The 18,308-nt window shown below is 50.6% G+C and overlaps 4 protein-coding genes across 4 annotated transcripts; 3 read left to right on the top strand and 1 right to left on the bottom strand.

Moving 5' to 3' along the window:
- Nucleotides 1–697: 697 nt before the first annotated feature.
- Nucleotides 698–2,039, top strand: M431DRAFT_87546 (hypothetical protein; the record flags this gene model as incomplete). Its single annotated transcript, XM_024923809.1, has 2 exons — nt 698–759; nt 821–2,039. The coding sequence occupies 2 exons, from the start codon at nt 698–700 to the stop codon at nt 2,037–2,039; spliced, it is 1,281 nt and encodes a 426-aa protein (XP_024773545.1).
- Nucleotides 2,040–3,862: 1,823 nt separating this feature from the next.
- M431DRAFT_6147 (hypothetical protein) lies at nt 3,863–4,708 on the bottom strand (the record flags this gene model as incomplete). The annotated part of the gene is made up of 1 exon (XM_024921588.1): nt 3,863–4,708. The coding sequence occupies one exon, from the start codon at nt 4,706–4,708 to the stop codon at nt 3,863–3,865; it is 846 nt and encodes a 281-aa protein (XP_024773544.1).
- Nucleotides 4,709–10,106: 5,398 nt separating this feature from the next.
- On the top strand, nt 10,107–11,220 carry M431DRAFT_6146 (hypothetical protein; the record flags this gene model as incomplete). Its single annotated transcript, XM_024921586.1, has 2 exons — nt 10,107–10,178; nt 10,246–11,220. 2 exons carry the CDS (start codon nt 10,107–10,109, stop codon nt 11,218–11,220), a joined length of 1,047 nt encoding a protein of 348 aa, XP_024773543.1.
- A 1,566-nt stretch (nt 11,221–12,786) lies between these two features.
- Nucleotides 12,787–17,652, top strand: M431DRAFT_495818 (glycoside hydrolase family 133 protein; the record flags this gene model as incomplete). Its single annotated transcript, XM_024917422.1, has 3 exons — nt 12,787–13,016; nt 13,130–17,486; nt 17,569–17,652. The coding sequence occupies 3 exons, from the start codon at nt 12,787–12,789 to the stop codon at nt 17,650–17,652; spliced, it is 4,671 nt and encodes a 1,556-aa protein (XP_024773542.1).
- Between the last annotated feature and the right edge of the window lie 656 nt (nt 17,653–18,308).

Here is an 18,308-nt window from a genome sequence, read left to right as displayed (position 1 = left end):
AGTATAAATGGCTGCACTCCAATTCAGATGCTGCATTGCATTGCATAAGCACACTTACACGGTGTTGCACTCCCATGTGTCCGATGTGCCGTGATACTCCCTACCAGTCCTCGGCTCAAGCCGCCGATTATGATCCTCCCATTGCATCTGTGTTTAATTACAAAAGGAAACAAAATGACGACAGTCAGTTCAATCACCAGACGCATATCTCCAGCATGCCTCATCGCTGGCATGTGAAAGGCCAATCCAGGCCAGGGGTGACGCTGTTGCATGCTGCACGCCAGCTTTGCATGTGATACTGATGGGGTTCCCTCGCATCTCGGCGAAAAACGGTTGGCGCGTGCCTTGGATGCTCAACCACTGAACCAGGGCCCTAGTAAATCGGTTGGGGCGAGGACCCGAAGCGGCAAGCGGTGAGCCTGTCTAATGCGCTGCGTCATTGGCACGATGAGCTTGGCACACTCTTTTCCCTCTTGCTGCAATTTCCTGCTTTCTGGCACGAGACAACCTTGGAAACAGGTATATATACCTTTGCATATACACTTGCGGTGCTCTCGATTGTATGCTTCGACTCTTTAGCTCTCGCCTCAGTTCCACCCTTGGAGCCAATTTCTGCTTGTACCGATACAGCGTCGCATACAAGCTCAGCTTCTCTTACAGTTACTCCACCCTCAACAACCTCAACAAAACCGACAAGATGGCTCTCCTGGGTGGCGCCGAGAAGAAGCACAAGGTCACCATTGTGGGATCTGGCAACTGGTACGAGAATAATAACTCAGCATCTGTATTTTGTCAGCTTCTAATTCCATTCTTTGTCTAGGGGGTCTACCATTGCAAAAATCATTGCCGAGAACACGCGAGTCAACAAGGATCTCTTTGAGGAGGAAGTCCAGATGTGGGTGTATGAGGAAGACGTCAGCATCCCCAAGACGTCACCGTACTACGACGAGTCCATCGGCGACGCTCCCCAAAAGCTCACCAACATCATTAACAAACACCACGAAAACGTCAAATACCTGCCTGGCATCGCCCTCCCCAGCAACATCGTCGCCAACCCCTCTCTCGTCGACGCTGTCCAAGACTCCACCATCCTCATCTTCAACCTTCCCCACCAGTTCATCCGCAATGTCTGCGACCAGATCCGCGGCAAGATCCTGCCCTTTGCTCGTGGCATCAGCTGCATCAAGGGCGTCAACGTGTCGGACGACGGTGTCAGCCTGTTCAGCGAATGGATCGGCGACGGCCTCAACATTTACGTCGGTGCTCTTAGCGGGGCTAACATCGCCAGCGAAATTGCCGCGGAGAAGTGGTCGGAAACAACCATTGCCTACGACCCGCCGCCAATGGACAACAGCAGGGCGCCGACGCCACGGTCCCAGAGCCCCAACCTCACCATGACCGTCACTGAGCCTTCTGATATGGCGCATCGCGATGCTAGGGGACGCAAGTCCAAGACGAAGCTGACCCCCGTCCCTGCAGAGTATCCTCCGCTTGATCACGACTGCTTCCGCACTCTCTTCCACCGACCTTACTTCCACGTCCAGTTGGTCTCTGATGTCGCTGGTGTCTCCCTTGGTGGTGCTCTGAAGAACATTGTGGCCTTGGCCGCTGGCTTCGTGGATGGCCGTGGCTGGGGTGACAATGCCAAGGCTGCCGTTATGCGAATCGGCCTGATGGAGATGGTCAAGTTTGGCAAGGAGTTCTTTGGCGAGACGGTGCACACCGCGACCTTTACCGAGTCCTCTGCCGGTGTTGCCGATCTGATCACCTCTTGCTCCGGAGGACGTAACTTCCGTTGCGCGAAGAAGGCTGTTGAGAAGGGCATCTCTGTTGACGAGGTGGAGAAGCAAGACCTGAACGGACAGAAACTCCAGGGTACCAGCACGGCATTTGAGGTGAACAGCTTCCTCAAGGCCCGAGGACTCGAGAAGGATTATCCTCTGTTGACGGCTGTCAATGCCATTCTGTTGGGCAAGGCCAGCGTTGACGACATTCCCAGACTGGTTTCTGAGACTGAGAAAACACAACCAACTCTGTAAATGCAAAGAAAGCGAGCGTTGAAAAAAAAACATGCAATGTTGAGAGTACAGCGGCGTGGCAGGCGGGTAGGCGGGCGTGCGTGTATGGAGGCGTTTTAGGATTCATGTCATAAAGCGGTAGATCCGGCCAGGCATTGTTACATCTTTTTTGGTTACAATACTCATGAATTGTTCAATACAATGTTAGTTTGATCATAGTTTCTTCATCTCGACCTGTCCACTCTTCCCGTCTCTTCGGATGGCATAGGTCCACGGCACGTAGGAAGCAAGGCAATACAGCTTTGGCTGCTGTGATGGATCAGATTTTCTGTTTTTGGACTTGCATCCTAGTAAAACTCTTTGTTATACCGTGATCCAGGTACCGAAACTCCCCATATATGCCACATCTCACGCACATGCCCGGATAGACAGCTATTCACCCCCACGATATTACTCTATAACAATTCACGCCATCGTCGATGTGCAAGTGATGTAATGGAGTCATAGAAAGATTCATAGCAATAAAAATTTACACGGATCTTTTTCTCCGGCCATATGTACAAGTTATGTTCCGGGTCCGTCGACGATCCGGCATGACGAGCCGCAAAGCTCGCTCTTATCCATTGTTATATGCACAGCTAGACAAGCGACAAATTATTACCGGTAAATCATTGAAGATCACAGGTTAGTCAAGCCTCGTTTCATTAACGAAAAGCACCAAAATCCATACCCGTTGATGTGCAAGTTAGTCTCGTAGATCACTTACATTCTCGAACCCGTCCTACTTTCGGAGAAAACCTTCCACCAAACGTCGATCAGAAGGCTGCATCTCGATTCTAGTCTCAATCACGCGCCTTGCATATCCTTCCTAATACCCATTCTGGAATCATATACTTCATACAGCTCATATAATAGCAAAAGTTCAAAAAATTAGGGTAAAAATCCCCTTAACACTCCCTTATCTCTCCCTTTCTGACGCCATCACCACAGCTTGCTTCTTGGTATGTAAAAAACAACCCTTGCACAAGCATACATGTTCGCCAAGAACCCTATTCCGCACGGTCGAGCCTTATTTAATCCCCGTATGGTCTACCTTTTACGGCAGCCTCGGGCGCCGATCAGCAACGGTCCCACGGCCATGGATGCGGACACGAGCGATCGGCAAGCGCTGGGACAGCTGGGTGGGAGTGAGTGAGACTAGGGCATGCGGAATGACATACATGGCGGAGGTGTCAAAAACTGTGCATATTCGACTTCATGTCGCTGTTTGTAGGGGAGTTTGGTGACGACGGGGTGGGGTTTGTTGGTGCTGTGGTGATGGTTTGATGGGTGTTGAGAGGGTCTGGAGTGCTGGTACGGGGATGAACTTGTGTTACTTTGAGTGGATTTTATGATATGAAGGTGTAGAAGATGATTATTTAGTTCTTTTTGTAGAATTTTGAGAGAGAGGTGCAGATGGCGTTGGGAATTGATGAAGATGCGGCTCTACGGACGGGAGCGGCGACAGCCACTTACACGCTCATTCTACTAGCAAATCTTTAAAAATATGCCAAATTTGTTAGACCCTTATTAAAATCATATAATACCATCAATATATAATTTCAGACTTGTAAACCCGTTTGATGATGCCGTATGTTTCTTTGGAGGCGCTGCATATGCCGTGGTGCCGCTGTCAGATTGTGTGTGAATAGCATCGCGATGCTACTCCAAATGGATGCACTCGGGTCTACCAACTCCAGAGGCGATATAAAAAAACATTCGAGCCAGATTTCACAATCAATCAACAGATGCAAGCAAAAGATGCGCTTAATTCTTAGTTTTATTACATTACAATAAACTACTAGTCAGGCCGCCTCTACATTAATAGACTGTGATTCTACCTGCTTCACCCATCGCACCGCGCTGTCCCGCAGATAATTCTCAATTAATTCGCACCCGCAGCTGCCATGCTCCAGCAGCATATTCTTCAGCACAATCCGCTCTGCAACCAAATCTTTCAAAATCTGATTGAGCTGTCGGTTTTCATCTTCCAAGGCGTCGTGCCTGGAGCTGAGCTTTTCCACCGCGACTCGCTGTCTGCCGCGGCACTTGTCCGCCGCCACGCGATTCTTCTCTCGAATGCGCTGGCGGCTTGCTTCTTGTTCTTGAGGGGTCTTGGTCCGGCGAGGCCTTTTTGCGACGCTGCCCTCTTCAGTTGATGATGATGATGATGCTTTTCGAGTCTTGGTCTGCTTCTTGCTGCAGGCTGTTGAAGGCTCTTCCTTGAATGTGTGTAGTGATGATGGTGCGATGGAGAAGCAGTTGTCGGATGTGGTGGAGGTTCCTGGTGTTGACGGGCTGTATTCAGGGCCCTGTGGGAGTTGGTCGTTTTGATAATCCCATATCATGCCGGCGCTTTGAGAGCTTTCGCTGCCAGATGTAACGCTTTCGGCGGGAGGGCTGGTAATGCTGCTTGGGTCGGGATACTTGAGGAAGCCCTCTGCTATATCCCATTCGGCAGTTTGCAAGGGGAGAGTAGGTAAGAAGACATCTGAGTGTTCTAGACCAGTCGAGTTGTAGCACAGGTTGGGCCAGATCGTGGTCGAGGTGCCCTCCCGATCCGCCGGCGGATATGGCAGGGAAATGTGACCTGCATTGGCGTAGTCTGGACCGCAAGCGATGTATGGGGAAGCTTCGGCAATGCCAGCCATGTTTGTTGCCTTGTAAGATCTTGGCCTTTGAAAAATGATATCTACAACAACGTGGATTACAAGTTCCAGGAATAATGTTCACAAGTCTAAGAGAGCCACGAAGAGCAGATCAGCAACGAGATGAGAAGAAGATATGCGCCCCCTAACGAGGCGGAAACGTCATTGCTAAATATATTCTTGGCCATGATAGCCAGATCGCCGCCTGGCTGGGGCTGGGGGGCCGTTTGGAGCCTTTGAACCGTATTCCCGCAAGCAAAGGAAAAGTGAAAGGACGGTTACCCCTGGCTGCCCGTTGGGCTAGCAAAGTCGTATTAGCGCCTTCAAAATCATGCCTCAGACCGTTTGAAGCATCTTGGACAGGCAGGCAGGGAGGGTATACAAGGTTCAAACTAGGAAATTGATCTGAGCACTTGGCTAGTCTCTGTATGCAGGATAGTGCACATAGCACACAAAGCCGGTGTGGAGACGGCGTCACGTAGGTGGCCCTGCGGGTCGCGCATAATACTTGATGGCAAGGGCAAAAGTGTGATGGCTTGGTGCGATGGCAGAGGTGGTCATCGGTGTCCCGGGCCAAGCACGCACACACACTCATCAAAAGAATGCAGCCGGCCCCCGTTCCGGATGGGGCCAGCCAACCCGGTTCCAAAGCCAAGTTATATCAAACCGGCGCCAAAGGAGTCGACCAAGTCAGCTCCACGATACGCCGGCGTTGCTTCTTTCGGCGGGGGGCTCCAATATCAAAGTGTGCGCTTCTAACCATTCCTGAGGAAGAGGAGAGAGATGGCGGATCTGTGCGCGGTAGAGTTCGGCTACACAAGAGTCAGCAAGATATTAGGAAAAGAGTCAGGCTGGCATCTTCCAAAGCAGCCAAGATCCTCAATCATCAGAGCCCAACATGCAGCCATACGATACTCGTACGTCCCAACCAAGGCACGGCTCGTTCTCAAAGCGGCCAGCAATCCCCCCAAGGCCAACACCCACACCGAAGCAGAAACATATCTTCAGGCAGGAAACCCCCCTGTAACCCTGTAAGAGAGAAGCCCTTCTGTCTCCCACCCCTGCCCGGGCCCTTCTGGTAGCTAGTAGAAGGTTGGGCTGGTCCTCCGCGACAGGTGCAGCGGTCCTTGACGTAAAGCAAGCCGCGGTCCAATTGGCAATCTTATCAGGGCCCTTGAGAGGAGAAGGAGGAGCACTAAACGCTGTGGATAGCGTAGTGGAGGGCAAGGGGCCAGTGGGAGCTCAGTCGTTGGCGTCACCATCGATGGGATCGCGATCGCAGTCTCTGCTGTGCTGTGGTGTAAGAGGCGTAAGAGAATACAAAGGCGCTGTTGTATAACATCAGACGGAGGTTTTGCTCCGGAGAAAATGCTCCGGCCCGCACTGCAAACGAGGTGGACGCCTCCATCTGCTGCTGGCCCACTACAATAGCAGGGAGAAAACAAGATTGGAATAACTTCAAGGTTCTTGTTTGACCAAGTCTGACTGTTGGGGCCAGATGGCTCCATTCCGAGTTGAACAGGTGGAAAGATTCTGACCAAGCCAGCGCGCAATCTCGATGACGGGCGAAGATTTTAATTCCTTGATGCTGCAAGGGAGAGTCACGTGAATTATCACGTGCTGTTTCGGCTCCCGAAACTCCCCTGTATCCTGGCAAGCCTGCATATCCACCTTTCGCTTGCTGGAAAAGAGCCCGACTCGGCTAAATCCATCTGTCAAAGGCTCAGCCCGCTTTGCTTCTCCACAGGATTGTCAACAACCGGTTTTCTGCAAGCCACTCTGCATCATGTTCCGTTGGCCACTACGGAGCCACCACGGAGCACTCATGGAAACGGTAAGTCCTATGTGGCGGGAGCTGGAGCTGCTGTCCTAGGCAGGCGGAAAAATCTCCAGCCTGGCTTGGGTATTTACGGACCGAAAGCTCCCTGGAGGACCCTGGGTCAGTCAGATGGTTCAAACTAGATACAGGAACAAAGCACAAAGGACAGGCAACAGACAACGAAGAATGGAGCACAGAGTCTGTAACAGAGCACAGAGTACAAAGCAGAGCTTGGGCAATTGCGTCACATACCGTATACAGGCACTTCTGCGGCACGGCACGTTGCCAAAACCAGTTGAGGCCTTAGCAACGTGCCTTCGTCTCGGTTGGAGCTTGTGAGATTGGATGTTAATGGCGGATGGCGCCGGCCTCCAACTTTCGAGGTCTAATGCATGGAAGCGACAAAAGGTGGCGGATTAAGCTGGCGAGCTAAGAGCCTCCTCATCACAAAAAAAGAAGCTATCCACGAACAGCAAGGCCATAAGGGGAAGAAGCACCCTTCCCGCGACCAATTAATCTAAACGTGCGTCAGTGCGTGTCCCTGCTCAAGACCAAGATGCTCGGATATCACATCTTAACTCCAGCTGGGCATATGCCAAAACCTCACTCAACTTTGAAGATGCAGATGTAACGTAGAAACCTTCCATGCCAAGAAGCATGAACACAGGTATCCACGAAAACTCCTTAAAGCCACAGCCCAGGGTATGCGAGGCGAGTGAACCCTTGTCCTTCGCGAGGAGAAGTTTAATCTGCTGTCGGAACTAACGCAGCAACCCCATCAAATTGAGAAATGGGGCTGACAGGCGTTCCGCCTTGGCCCATGATCCATGCCATTCTTCTATCCCCAAAAGAACCAATGTCGTCATCAGCTCTCCAGTTTGTGCCAGGGCCTCCGCAAAAGCATGAATCTGTGCCAAGACGAAGCTGGCCCTAGCGAATCGCGGGAGCGGCTCCTTGCCGTCTGTCTGCTGTCGAGTAACACACTCTTCTCAAACCGAGCGCTAGCAGTATCAACCACGTTTCATATGTCCATGATGCAGCTTGCCCTACCCTGAAGGTTGCAAAGAAACCTGTTGTAAGATCTTTATCTTGTGCCAATAGCTGATAGAACAAAGATCTCAAAGGCTACATTGGTACTGCGAATCATGGTTCCTATCTCTGCGATTCCAGTGATTTCCTTTTATAGTAGGTATAAGTTAAAAGCTGCAAATTGGTGACATTTAACGAGGCGAGGCTCTCCAACATCTAGACAAATGGTCATCGAAACAGTGTTAACTTCTCTGAGCTATGGATCGGGTCAAAAATGTTGTTAACCCTCACTCCACGTATTACATAGCTACATCGAGGCAATTCTCTTTCAAGCCTGGAGAGGGACTAAAAATGCTGTGAAGAGGAAGAGGCTTCGGACTAGGCTGTCAATACCTGGAAACTCAGATCTACAAATCTAACTAAAGAGCCAAACCCCAGAATTGCTATCGAATTACAGAGCTGTCAATCTAACTACATTTTACGTAGTTCATTATCTTTTAGGATCGTGGAAGGAGTTGTGCGCTGTCGCCGCTGCTTTTTTTACATCTCATCAGACCAAAGGGCTTAAAGACCACATTAGTAGGTACTGCGATGTGCGATTCTTAGATCTGCGCAAGATCAAAGTGCGGTATTTTAAAGACTCCCTTTCATGGTACCTCATCCAGCTTCAAATCTGTTATGATTGGCGGTATCCAGCACCTAAACAAGTCATTGGGACAGTGTTCAATTCCTCTGAGCCTTGGATTGAGTCAAAAATGCCGTGAAATCCCACTACACGTATTACATAGCTATACCAAGGCAATTCTCTCACGCCTGGGGAGGGGTTAAAAATGCTGTGAAAAAGACTTGAGTCGCCCGGCCCCGGGCGCCGGTCCTGTGCGCCGGTCCTGTGCGCCGGTCCAGGCTGTCGACACCGGGGAAATCAGATTTACAAATCTAAAGAACCAAAACCTAGAATCGCTGTCAATTCGCAGAACTGCCAAGCTAACTGCATTTCCCGTAGTTCATGATTTCCTGATGTAGCCGTGGTCCCGAAAGCAGACAATCGGCCTTTGAGAGCTGGCAATGACTGTATCAACCTATCTCATAGGCCATTCATCAGCTCATGATTTGTAGATGCGGCAGTAGTTGACATCAAATTCCAACGTGGCTACTTTACTGCCGCTATTTATATGATTATATACCTATCCGCAGTCAGTCTGATTGCTCGGAGAGCTGCAAAGAGAAGATACAAGGAGACACGGCTGCCAAGCAAGTCGTCCTATTAGCTTCATCCCCGAAGAAGTACCTACTCATTCTCTCTCCTAATTCTGAATCCCATAATATACACCTCCCTGTTAATTTGGAATGTTCGTGGGCGGTGTCACTGGAAAGTGTCTGTAGAATATGCAACATCGCCACATTCAAGGAACCTAGCTCAGAAGCGTATATACTGTCCCTTTGCACTTTTTACTGCCACAATATCTTTCCAACTATGGGATATCGTGATGAAAAGATGAGATAGACTGTGTGGTGGCAATATAACTTAAAGTTTGGGGCAATAGACCATATATATCGTGCAGCCATTTGTGGATATGCTACAGTGTAGGGTATCTCCGGTATCACCATTTGTGTCTGTGGTGTTTCGATACTCCTTTATTCATGCGTAGACAGTGTCTGCATCGAAATAACCATTTTTCAGTTATAAATAATTTGGGATTTTATTTTTTTGAAGAATGCAAAGAGCGTAGTGGAGAGTTGGAAACATTACGTTACATGTATCACAACATGTTGCGAATAGCCGGCCTTTCAGAGGGAGGCTTTCAACCACCCTTGGACGCACTTCTCCGCCCACTCTCAAACTACGAGGCGTTCAAACGTCAAAGAATACCGCTATAGGAGCTAAGGATTGTACAATGAGTCTTGGTAGTTTTTTTACTCCCATGTCTGCTGTTGGCTGAGCATTCCTGGTAGTCGTCATAGAATCGCGCACAGTGCGGCTTAATTCCTCGGTGACTTGTCGTTTCAACCTCGAACGGCATTTTAGGAAATCCGAGCAAGACCGAGTATCATACTATCGGCGCAACACAATTTGCGAATGCCGTTCAAATGATGTGTTTCAAAGGATCGCTATGGCCTCTTCAAGTGGATTATATAAGTGGTGACACCCGGAGTTTAGCAAGTGTTGTCGCCGTGCTTCAGCTAGGCTAACCTCATTTCGTATTTGAGCGATCCATGATTCGGCAGGCTGTCGGCAGCTAATGAACCACGGTACCGGTAGTGCGATCCCATTGCTGTTTTGGGGAATTCGAAGTCCGTTCGCCTCATGATGTCTGGAGATCTGATTTCTAAGGGCCGGGGATACGGTCTATCAGCGAGAAGGGAGAATCCTGCAAAAAGTTGAGAATAGGGAGAAGAAGGGGTTGATATGAGAGTTGGGAAATGTATAAAGGGAAGACGAATATCGTCCATGTTGGCAATGAAGAAAGATCACAGCAACATAGCAAAGACAGACAGTTCTTCACCTTCATCTTATATATCAGATCACCTAGAACAAAAAAAAAAATCGCCATCATGTCCATCAAGTACGCCAAAGATCAGCCCGCAGGCTTCACCAACCGTATTGAGAACGTGGCCATTATTGGAGTAAGCTTAGCAATTGTCGTCTTACCTTTGATTCTGTTTCATGGTTTGCTGATCAAGTTTTCCATAGGCTGGAGGCCAAGTTGGCAAGTATATTGCTGAGGAGCTGCTCAAGACCGGAAAGCACACTGTTACCGCCATTACCCGTATTGGAAGCAACAGTGGGCTTCCTGCTGGGGTCAAAGTCGTCCAAGTCGACTATGATGACGAAGAGACCATCGTTGATGGGCTCAAGGGCCAGCAGTTCCTCTTCATCTCCCTTGCCGTGACAGCTCCTAGAGATACTCAGACCAAAGTCATCGCTGCAGCAGCCAAGGCTGGTGTGTCGTGGATCATGCCCAACTCGTATGGCGGCGACTTTGCCAACAAGCAACTTCTGACGGACATCATGACCGCTCCCGGTGCCCAAGCTTCCCAAGCTGCTGTTGATGCCATAGAAAAGGCCGGTATGTCTTGGGTATACATGAGTTGCAGCTTCTGGTACGAGTACTCGCTTGCCATGGGTGAACCATGGTATGGCTTCGATATTCCAAACAAAAAGGTCACCTTTTACGATGACGGCAAGACACGCATCAACACGTCAACCTGGATACAATGCGGTAGGGCGGCGGCACAGCTTCTTAGCCTCAAGGAGCTGCCTGACGATGAGAATGACCAATCGCCTACTATCTCTCAGTGGCGCAACAAAATCCTTTACATCTCCAGCTTCCTCGTCTCTCAGAGAGACATGCTCGACAGCGTGCACCGGGCGTTGGGAACAACCGATAGCGACTGGCAGATTGAATATGAGCCAACAGACGTCCGGTTCAAGCGAGGGCAGGAGATCTTCAAGACCGGCAACATCATCGGCTTTGGTATGGCCATGTACTCGCGCGTATTTTATCCCAATGGCGACGGCAACTTTGAGTCCAAGTATGGTCTGGCCAATAAGGTGCTGGGACTACCGGAAGAAGACTTTGATGAAGCAACCAAGCTTGCAGTTGAGATGGCTGAGGCTGGATTTGGGCCTCGCCGGCTTCAGACGATTAGCGCATTGAGACACTGAACAGAGAAAGCGGCTATCCAGCAACCCCCCAACGTGGTCCCAGCGACTGAGCAGTAAGCAAATGCAATTATCCGATGAGAGAGCGCGGCTAAGGGGAAGCGGAAAGGCTATGAGGGCATGTGTTCGTTAATAGTTGGTAGTTGGGCATCAAGTAGCACAGAGACAGATTGATTGGCGGGATTGATTGGATTCGGAGGGGCCCTCGGATGGTGAATGTGGCCCTTTGATAGTTATGATGATGTCCTTAGTAGGCAGATGGTATGAATATACTTGAAGTAGTTGTTCAAGTCTTTTCCATTTCAATGAACTCCCTATGAGAAGACAATGGATCGATATCCCGGAGGATGATACGGAGCAGTGGTATATAAACTTACTAGTGAGATGGATATCGCGGACGAGTAGCCTAATTATTTAGTACCTTGATCCATTGCTTAGAGAGGAATTGGAAACTAAGCTATGGATGGATCGTGATTAGGGGCAGAATCAGCAGAGGCCATGGGTGACGTCATGACTTTTTGGTAGCGGGGTTGAACAAAGGAGCTTCAAAGGTCCTTGATATGAGGTGAGAGAAGTTGCATCGCCGCAGTCATCTGCAGGGGGTTGAGGATGGGAAAATCAGAAAATTTGATACGAATTGGATCGGTAGGGAAGGATTTGCAGCGGTAATAGGACTTGATTGCCAGCTGTTGCAAGCTCGACACAGGCAAAAGCTTATATGTATAGTGGTTGTAGCTACCGAGTTCCGTAGCCTGCAGCCACCGCGTGGGAAATTATTGATGATTTCTTGGAATGAAGAATCAATTAATGCTGTATCACGGTGCTAATCAGCACGCTAGCGGAGATGACAGATTGATGCTGTCTCGTTGCCCGGGCTCATGGCATCATAATTGCATGGAGATGACATCCATGCTGCCGTGTTACAAGCATCAACACCATCGCTCGATGCCGTGCATTGCGCAATGCAAGCGCAGAATAAGCTCCGTTTGACTCGCTCAGTCGACCTGGAAGTACATGAAAGAGGGAACAAATAGAATGGGAACAAATAGTCCGTCAGCAGAGAAGAAATGGAGCCAAAAAGCAATTCGATCCGACATTTCCTTGATTCCCGCGTGGTTCCTGGTGCCTTGGAATGGCTCGCCCAGCGCCACTCGCCCAGCGCCTGCACCGTCTAGGCCAAGTCAAAACCACCATGACATGACACCAAAATCTGCCGGCCAACCAGCAGCATCTCTGGCTCGCTTGCGGGAAAAAAAGCAGCTAGAAGGAGAAGCAGTCTGATTCGCGTCTGGGATCCTTTTCGTCTTCCGCCCATCGCAGCCCAAAAGGGAGAGTCTTGCAACTGATCAAGCAATCCGGATCTTCCCTGTTTGTTCCTGATCTCCCTACCTTGCGAGGACGGCCTTGGAACTAACAGCAGTACAGCACCGCAGGCTTACTTAGCTGATCGCCACAGCAGTGCTCGATCCCTGCAAACCAGCAGCTGCTTAGGTACGCTAAGGCCGCTGTAACGAGCAGCTACAAAACCAGCCGCGGGGCACAGGCTTTGGGCCCCTCTCCTTTCTCACCATGAGCCCAGGAATCATGACGACCACGGAGGTTTATCTGCTGCAGCTCAACGACGACGGCTCGCCCCAGGTCGCGGGAGAGTACATCTACCTCGATCCAACGGGTGATGACCCCATCACCATCAGATTTGCCATTGAGGGCACCTCGTCCATCTGTCGCAATGGCAGTCTTTGGGTCAACATCCCGCAGCAGGGGGCCGAGTTTAGGCGGGACAAGTTTCGAGAGTACAAGTAAGCTCACGGTCGATGCCCAAGCAGTTCCCAGCTCGCCATGTCTGAGACAGAGAGGGATCTGCTTTAAAAATCGAGCTGAACTTGGCTAATAAGCATCACCATCACCACAGACTGACTCCCGACTTCAACCGCACCCTCGAAATCTCCATTCCCATCTACAAGTCTGGCGTCTTCGCCTTCTACACCACCTATGCCGAGCTGCCCAAACTCGATGCCGACGACGTTCCCAAGTCCACCAACGGCCACGAGGATCTGAAGAAGACTCCGGTATACTACATTGATGTTGCTCCCCGCCTCAAGCTGGATGGCCGGCCATTGCCGCTGCCGGCGTTGTCGCTCTTCTCCATCATCAGCAAGCTCATGGGCCGCTTCCCCGGCGATTGGGAGCGACACCTGCGGGGCATCAGCGAGAGGGGCTACAACATGATACACTTTACTCCTCTGCAGGTCCGTGGTGCCTCCAACTCGCCGTACAGTCTGTATGACCAGTTGGGCTGGGATCCGGCCTGTTTCCCCAAGGGCGAGAAGGACATTGAGCAGCTGGTCGAGAGTCTCGAGCAGAAATACTCGTTGCTGAGCTTGACAGACATTGTCCTCAACCATACCGCACACAACACAAAATGGCTAGAGGAGCATCCCGAGGCTGGTTACAATTTGAAAACAGCTCCCTGGCTGGAGTCCGCGTATGAGCTCGATACAAAGCTGATGGAGCTTAGCGGCCAGCTTGAGAAGCTGGGACTGCCCGTCGATATCAAGACTACAGAAGATCTCCTGGAGCTCATGGAAGGAATCAAAAAGCACGTCATCCTTGAGCTTCAGTTATGGGAATACTACGCCATTAATGTCGAGCGAGACGCTGACAACATTGTCGAGGCTTGGGTTGGTGGCAAGGCCAATCCGCCCCAAGTCGGCACTGCTACGTTAAGCGATTTCGAGCATCTCAAGACAGCAGAGCTCAAGGATCAAGTGGAGTTTATCAAAAAGTTTGCTCTCCAGGGAACAGATCGTCTAGGAGAGCGATTTCGCAGACGCGTCGAGCCCACTGTTGCCGCTACCTTGCTGTCATTTTCTCTTGGTCGATACGAGGGAGAAAACACACAGTCTGCCGACAAGGCGGCCGGTAAGGCCAAGTTGATCGAGGTCCTGGATGCCATAAACGTTGCGTTCTATGAAGAATACGACAAGGATCTTAACCAGATTCTAGAACAACTCTTCAACCGCATCAAGTATGTTCGCCTTGATGATCATGGGCCTAAGCTGGGTCCGATTAATGAGGCCAACCCTATTATTGAGACATACTTTTCCCGACTGCCAGTCAATGAGACAACAAAGAAGCTCACCCCTGGAGAGAGAGCACTGGCTAACAATGGCTGGGTATGGGGCGGTAACGCATTGGTGGATAATGCCGGGCCCGACTCTCGTGTGTACCTGAAGCGAGAAGTTATTGTCTGGGGAGACTGTGTCAAGTTGCGATACGGATCTGGCCCGGAGGACAGCCCGTGGCTATGGGAGCATATGACAAAGTATGCCCAGATGCTGGCCAAGTATTTTGCAGGATTCCGCATCGACAACTGCCACTCCACTCCAATCCATGTCGCAGAGCACATCTTGGACGAGGCCAGAAGGGTTAACCCTAACCTCTATGTTGTTGCCGAGCTCTTCACCGGGTCTGAAGAAATGGATTATGTCTTTGTGAAGCGGCTCGGCATCAGCTCGCTTATCCGTGAAGCCATGCAAGCATGGAGCACAGGAGAGCTGAGCAGACTTGTTCACAGGCACGGCGGCCGTCCTATCGGTAGCTTTGAGGTTGACGACATCTCCAAGTCAGATGTCAGTACACCATCGAGCTCAAAGGCCCCGGATCTTACAAGGGAGATTATTCGGAGGATACGACCATCGCCTGTCCACGCCTTGTTCATGGACTGCACCCATGACAACGAGCCACCTGCCCAGAAGCGTGACGCGCGAGACACACTGCCCAATGCCGCTCTTGTCAACATGTGCTCCAGTGCCACGGGAAGTGTCATGGGATACGATGAAATATACCCCAGATTGGTTGATCTCGTCAATGAGAAGCGTTTGTACACATCTGAAGCCTCAAGGACCTCGTCGATCAAGGTCGGAAGGGGCAAGGGCGGCATTGCTAGCATCAAAAAGCTATTGAACCAGATTCATACCATCATGGGCAAAGATGGCTACAACGAGACTCACATCCATCATGAGGGAGAATACATCACCGTGCACAGAGTGCATCCCGAATCTAGAAAGGGTTACTTCCTCATTGCTCACACTGCGTTCCCTGGATATGGCAACGGAAGAGGAGAATTCAAACCCGTGGTTCTGACGGGAACCCGAGCCAACCACCTGGGCAGCTGGATGCTCGAGGTCGACGACAGAGACGAAACTGTCAAGGCTGTGCAGGACGATACCAAGTTTCTTCGAGGTATCCCCAGCCAGGTAGTAGATGTACCTGGAATCAAGATGGAATACCATGACCAAGACACAATCATCTCCGTTCGGGACAAGTTCCCGCCCGGCAGCATTGCTCTTTTCGATACCTGGATCCCCACTGCAGAGCACTCTACGGGCTTGGATAACTACGTCACCTCAAGTGCCAAGGCAGCTTGGGCCAACCTGAACCTCATTGACCTCAACTTTTTGCTCTACCGGTGCGAGGCAGAAGAGAGAGACGCCAGCGATGGCCAGGACGGGGTATATGATATTCCCGGCCATGGAAAGCTCGTCTATGCTGGACTGCAAGGATGGTGGAGTATCCTCGAAGGGGTGATCAACGACAACAACCTTGGACATCCAATTTGTCAAAACCTGCGAGACGGCCCCTGGGCACTGGACTACATTGTGGGCCGCATTCAAAAGCAAAGCCATGCGCCAGGCAGTGAAGGTCTTTCTGGGCCGGCGGCGTGGCTTCGAGAGCGGTTTGAGGCCATCAGGGCCATTCCTAGCTTCCTGCTGCCAAGGTACTTTGCCCTCGCCATTCGCACGGCGTACCGAGCAAGCGTTGATCGTGCTTATGAACTTATGAATGAACACGTTGCCAAAGGCCAGTGGTTCCTTGGAAGTCTTGCCATGGTCAGTGTGCAGCAAACTGGGCTAGTGAAATCGGCCTCTCTTTGGCCAGACAAGCAGGTACCGTCTATTGCTGCTGGCCTGCCGCATTTCGCAGTGCAGTGGGCTAGATGTTGGGGCCGGGACGTCTTCATCTCTATCCGTGGACTCTATCTCGGCACCAGTCGTTTTGCAGAGGCAAGGGAGCACATTCTTGCCTTTGCCAGCGTTCTCAAACACGGTATGATTCCCAATCTCTTGAGCAGCGGCGCTGCACCGCGATACAACTCGCGAGATTCGGTGTGGTTTTTCCTCCAGACGATCCAGGATTATACCCGATTTGCACCAGAAGGGCTTGATCTCCTCAAGACAAAAGTCCGGCGTCGTTTCCTCCCGTATGATGACACTTGGTTCCCGGTGGATGACAAGCGAACATACTCTACTGAGAGCACAATCGAGGAAATCATACAAGAGGCTCTCCAGAGACATGCTTCGGGAATGAAGTATCGCGAGGCAAATGCTGGACCCCAAATCGACTCTCAGATGAAGGATGAAGGCTTCAACCAAGAGATCAAGGTCGACTGGAATAATGGAATCATCTTTGGCGGCAACCAGTTTAACTGTGGTACTTGGATGGACAAGATGGGAGAGAGTGACAAGGCCGGATCAAAGGGCGTCCCCGGAACTCCGCGCGACGGTGCCGCCATCGAAATCACTGGTCTGCTCTACAGCACGCTCAGATGGGTAGAACAACTCCACAAGCAAGGAAAGTTTGCCCAGTCCGGCGTCAAGACTGCAGAAGACAAGGTCGTCTCATGGACGGAGTGGGCTGATCTCATCAAGGCCAACTTTGAGAAATGCTACTACGTACCGCTCTCAGCTGAGGAAGATGCAAAATACGACGTTAACCCCAGCGTTGTCGCTCGCCGGGGCATGTACAAGGATCTGTACAAGTCTGGAAAGGAGTACGAAGACTACCAGCTGCGACCAAACTTTGCGATCGCCATGACGGTAGCGACAGATCTGTTCGACCCTAAGCATGCCTGGCAAGCTCTATGTCTTGCAGATTCGACGATCCGCGGGCCCACTGGCATGGCGACTCTGGACCCTGCAGACAAGGATTACCGCCCGTACTACCGCAACAGCGAGGACAGCCACGACTTTGCGACAAGCAAAGGTCGAAACTACCACCAGGGCCCCGAGTGGCTGTGGCCGACGGGCTTCTTCCTCCGCGCGCTGCTGAAGTTTGACCTTCAGCGGAGAACGACGGCGGAGGGCAGGATTGAAGCATTCCAGCAGGTGACTAGGAGGCTGGCTGAGTGCAAGCGAGCTATTAAAGAGAGTCCGTGGGCGGGATTGACGGAGCTTACCCAGAAGAATGGAGAGTTTTGCGGCGATTCTGTGAGTGTTATACCTATCTTCTTCTTCTTCTTTTAAATCATTAAGTTTTTCAATATCATGAAGCTAACCTATTTATTTACAGAGCCCGACGCAGGCATGGTCTGCAGGCTGCCTCATTGATCTGTACATGGACGCCATGGAGGAGCAGGAGAGTTTGAAGCAATGAGAGATGCTTTACGACAAATTCACGAGTAAATGATATTAGCATGATGTAAAAGGGAAGGCATTTTTCGGGGGAAGGGCGCATTACACATGGTTAATTTGCAAGCTGAGCTGAAAGAAGAAGAAAAAAGAAGGTGTTTATTTGTTTCTCTCGAGTTCCAAGGAATGTACCACCCCCTTTTTTTGCTCTAAAGAAAAATGAACAACAGGTAGAGCCACCGTGACAAATGATGTGACAGACATGTCTCTGTTCCATACCCCCACACACTTCTTCTTCTCTTCTCCCAGATGAACCTCAACAATGTTGGAAAATGATGATATGTCGCGTTTGCCCAAAAAATCTCTAATTTCTCACTCCCCTCCCTCCCTTCCTTGCTTAAAAAATTGACAAGAAATATCCCAACACAAAAAACAGAGCCAACGCCAGAATCCAAAAAAAAGAGAGGGGACTAGTAATAAAAAAGATTTGTATAATTGAAAAAAAAAGATGTCGACAAGGAGCGCCTGTTGAATGAGGAGTGCGTGCGTGATGGCGTGAAATGAGAAATGGTTGTTTCGGGGCGGGCGGCATCTGTCAAGAGGATGAAGTTGAAAAGGAAAAGTGTCGTAGTGCTCGTCTTGAATTAGGCTGCTAGTATATTTCTCATCGCTCTTTTTCTC

Source organism: Trichoderma harzianum, assembly GCF_003025095.1.
Source record: "Trichoderma harzianum CBS 226.95 unplaced genomic scaffold M431scaffold_7, whole genome shotgun sequence".
In the NCBI taxonomy this organism is placed as follows: domain Eukaryota; kingdom Fungi; phylum Ascomycota; class Sordariomycetes; order Hypocreales; family Hypocreaceae; genus Trichoderma; species Trichoderma harzianum.
This window is presented reverse-complemented; position numbering and strand designations above follow the sequence as displayed.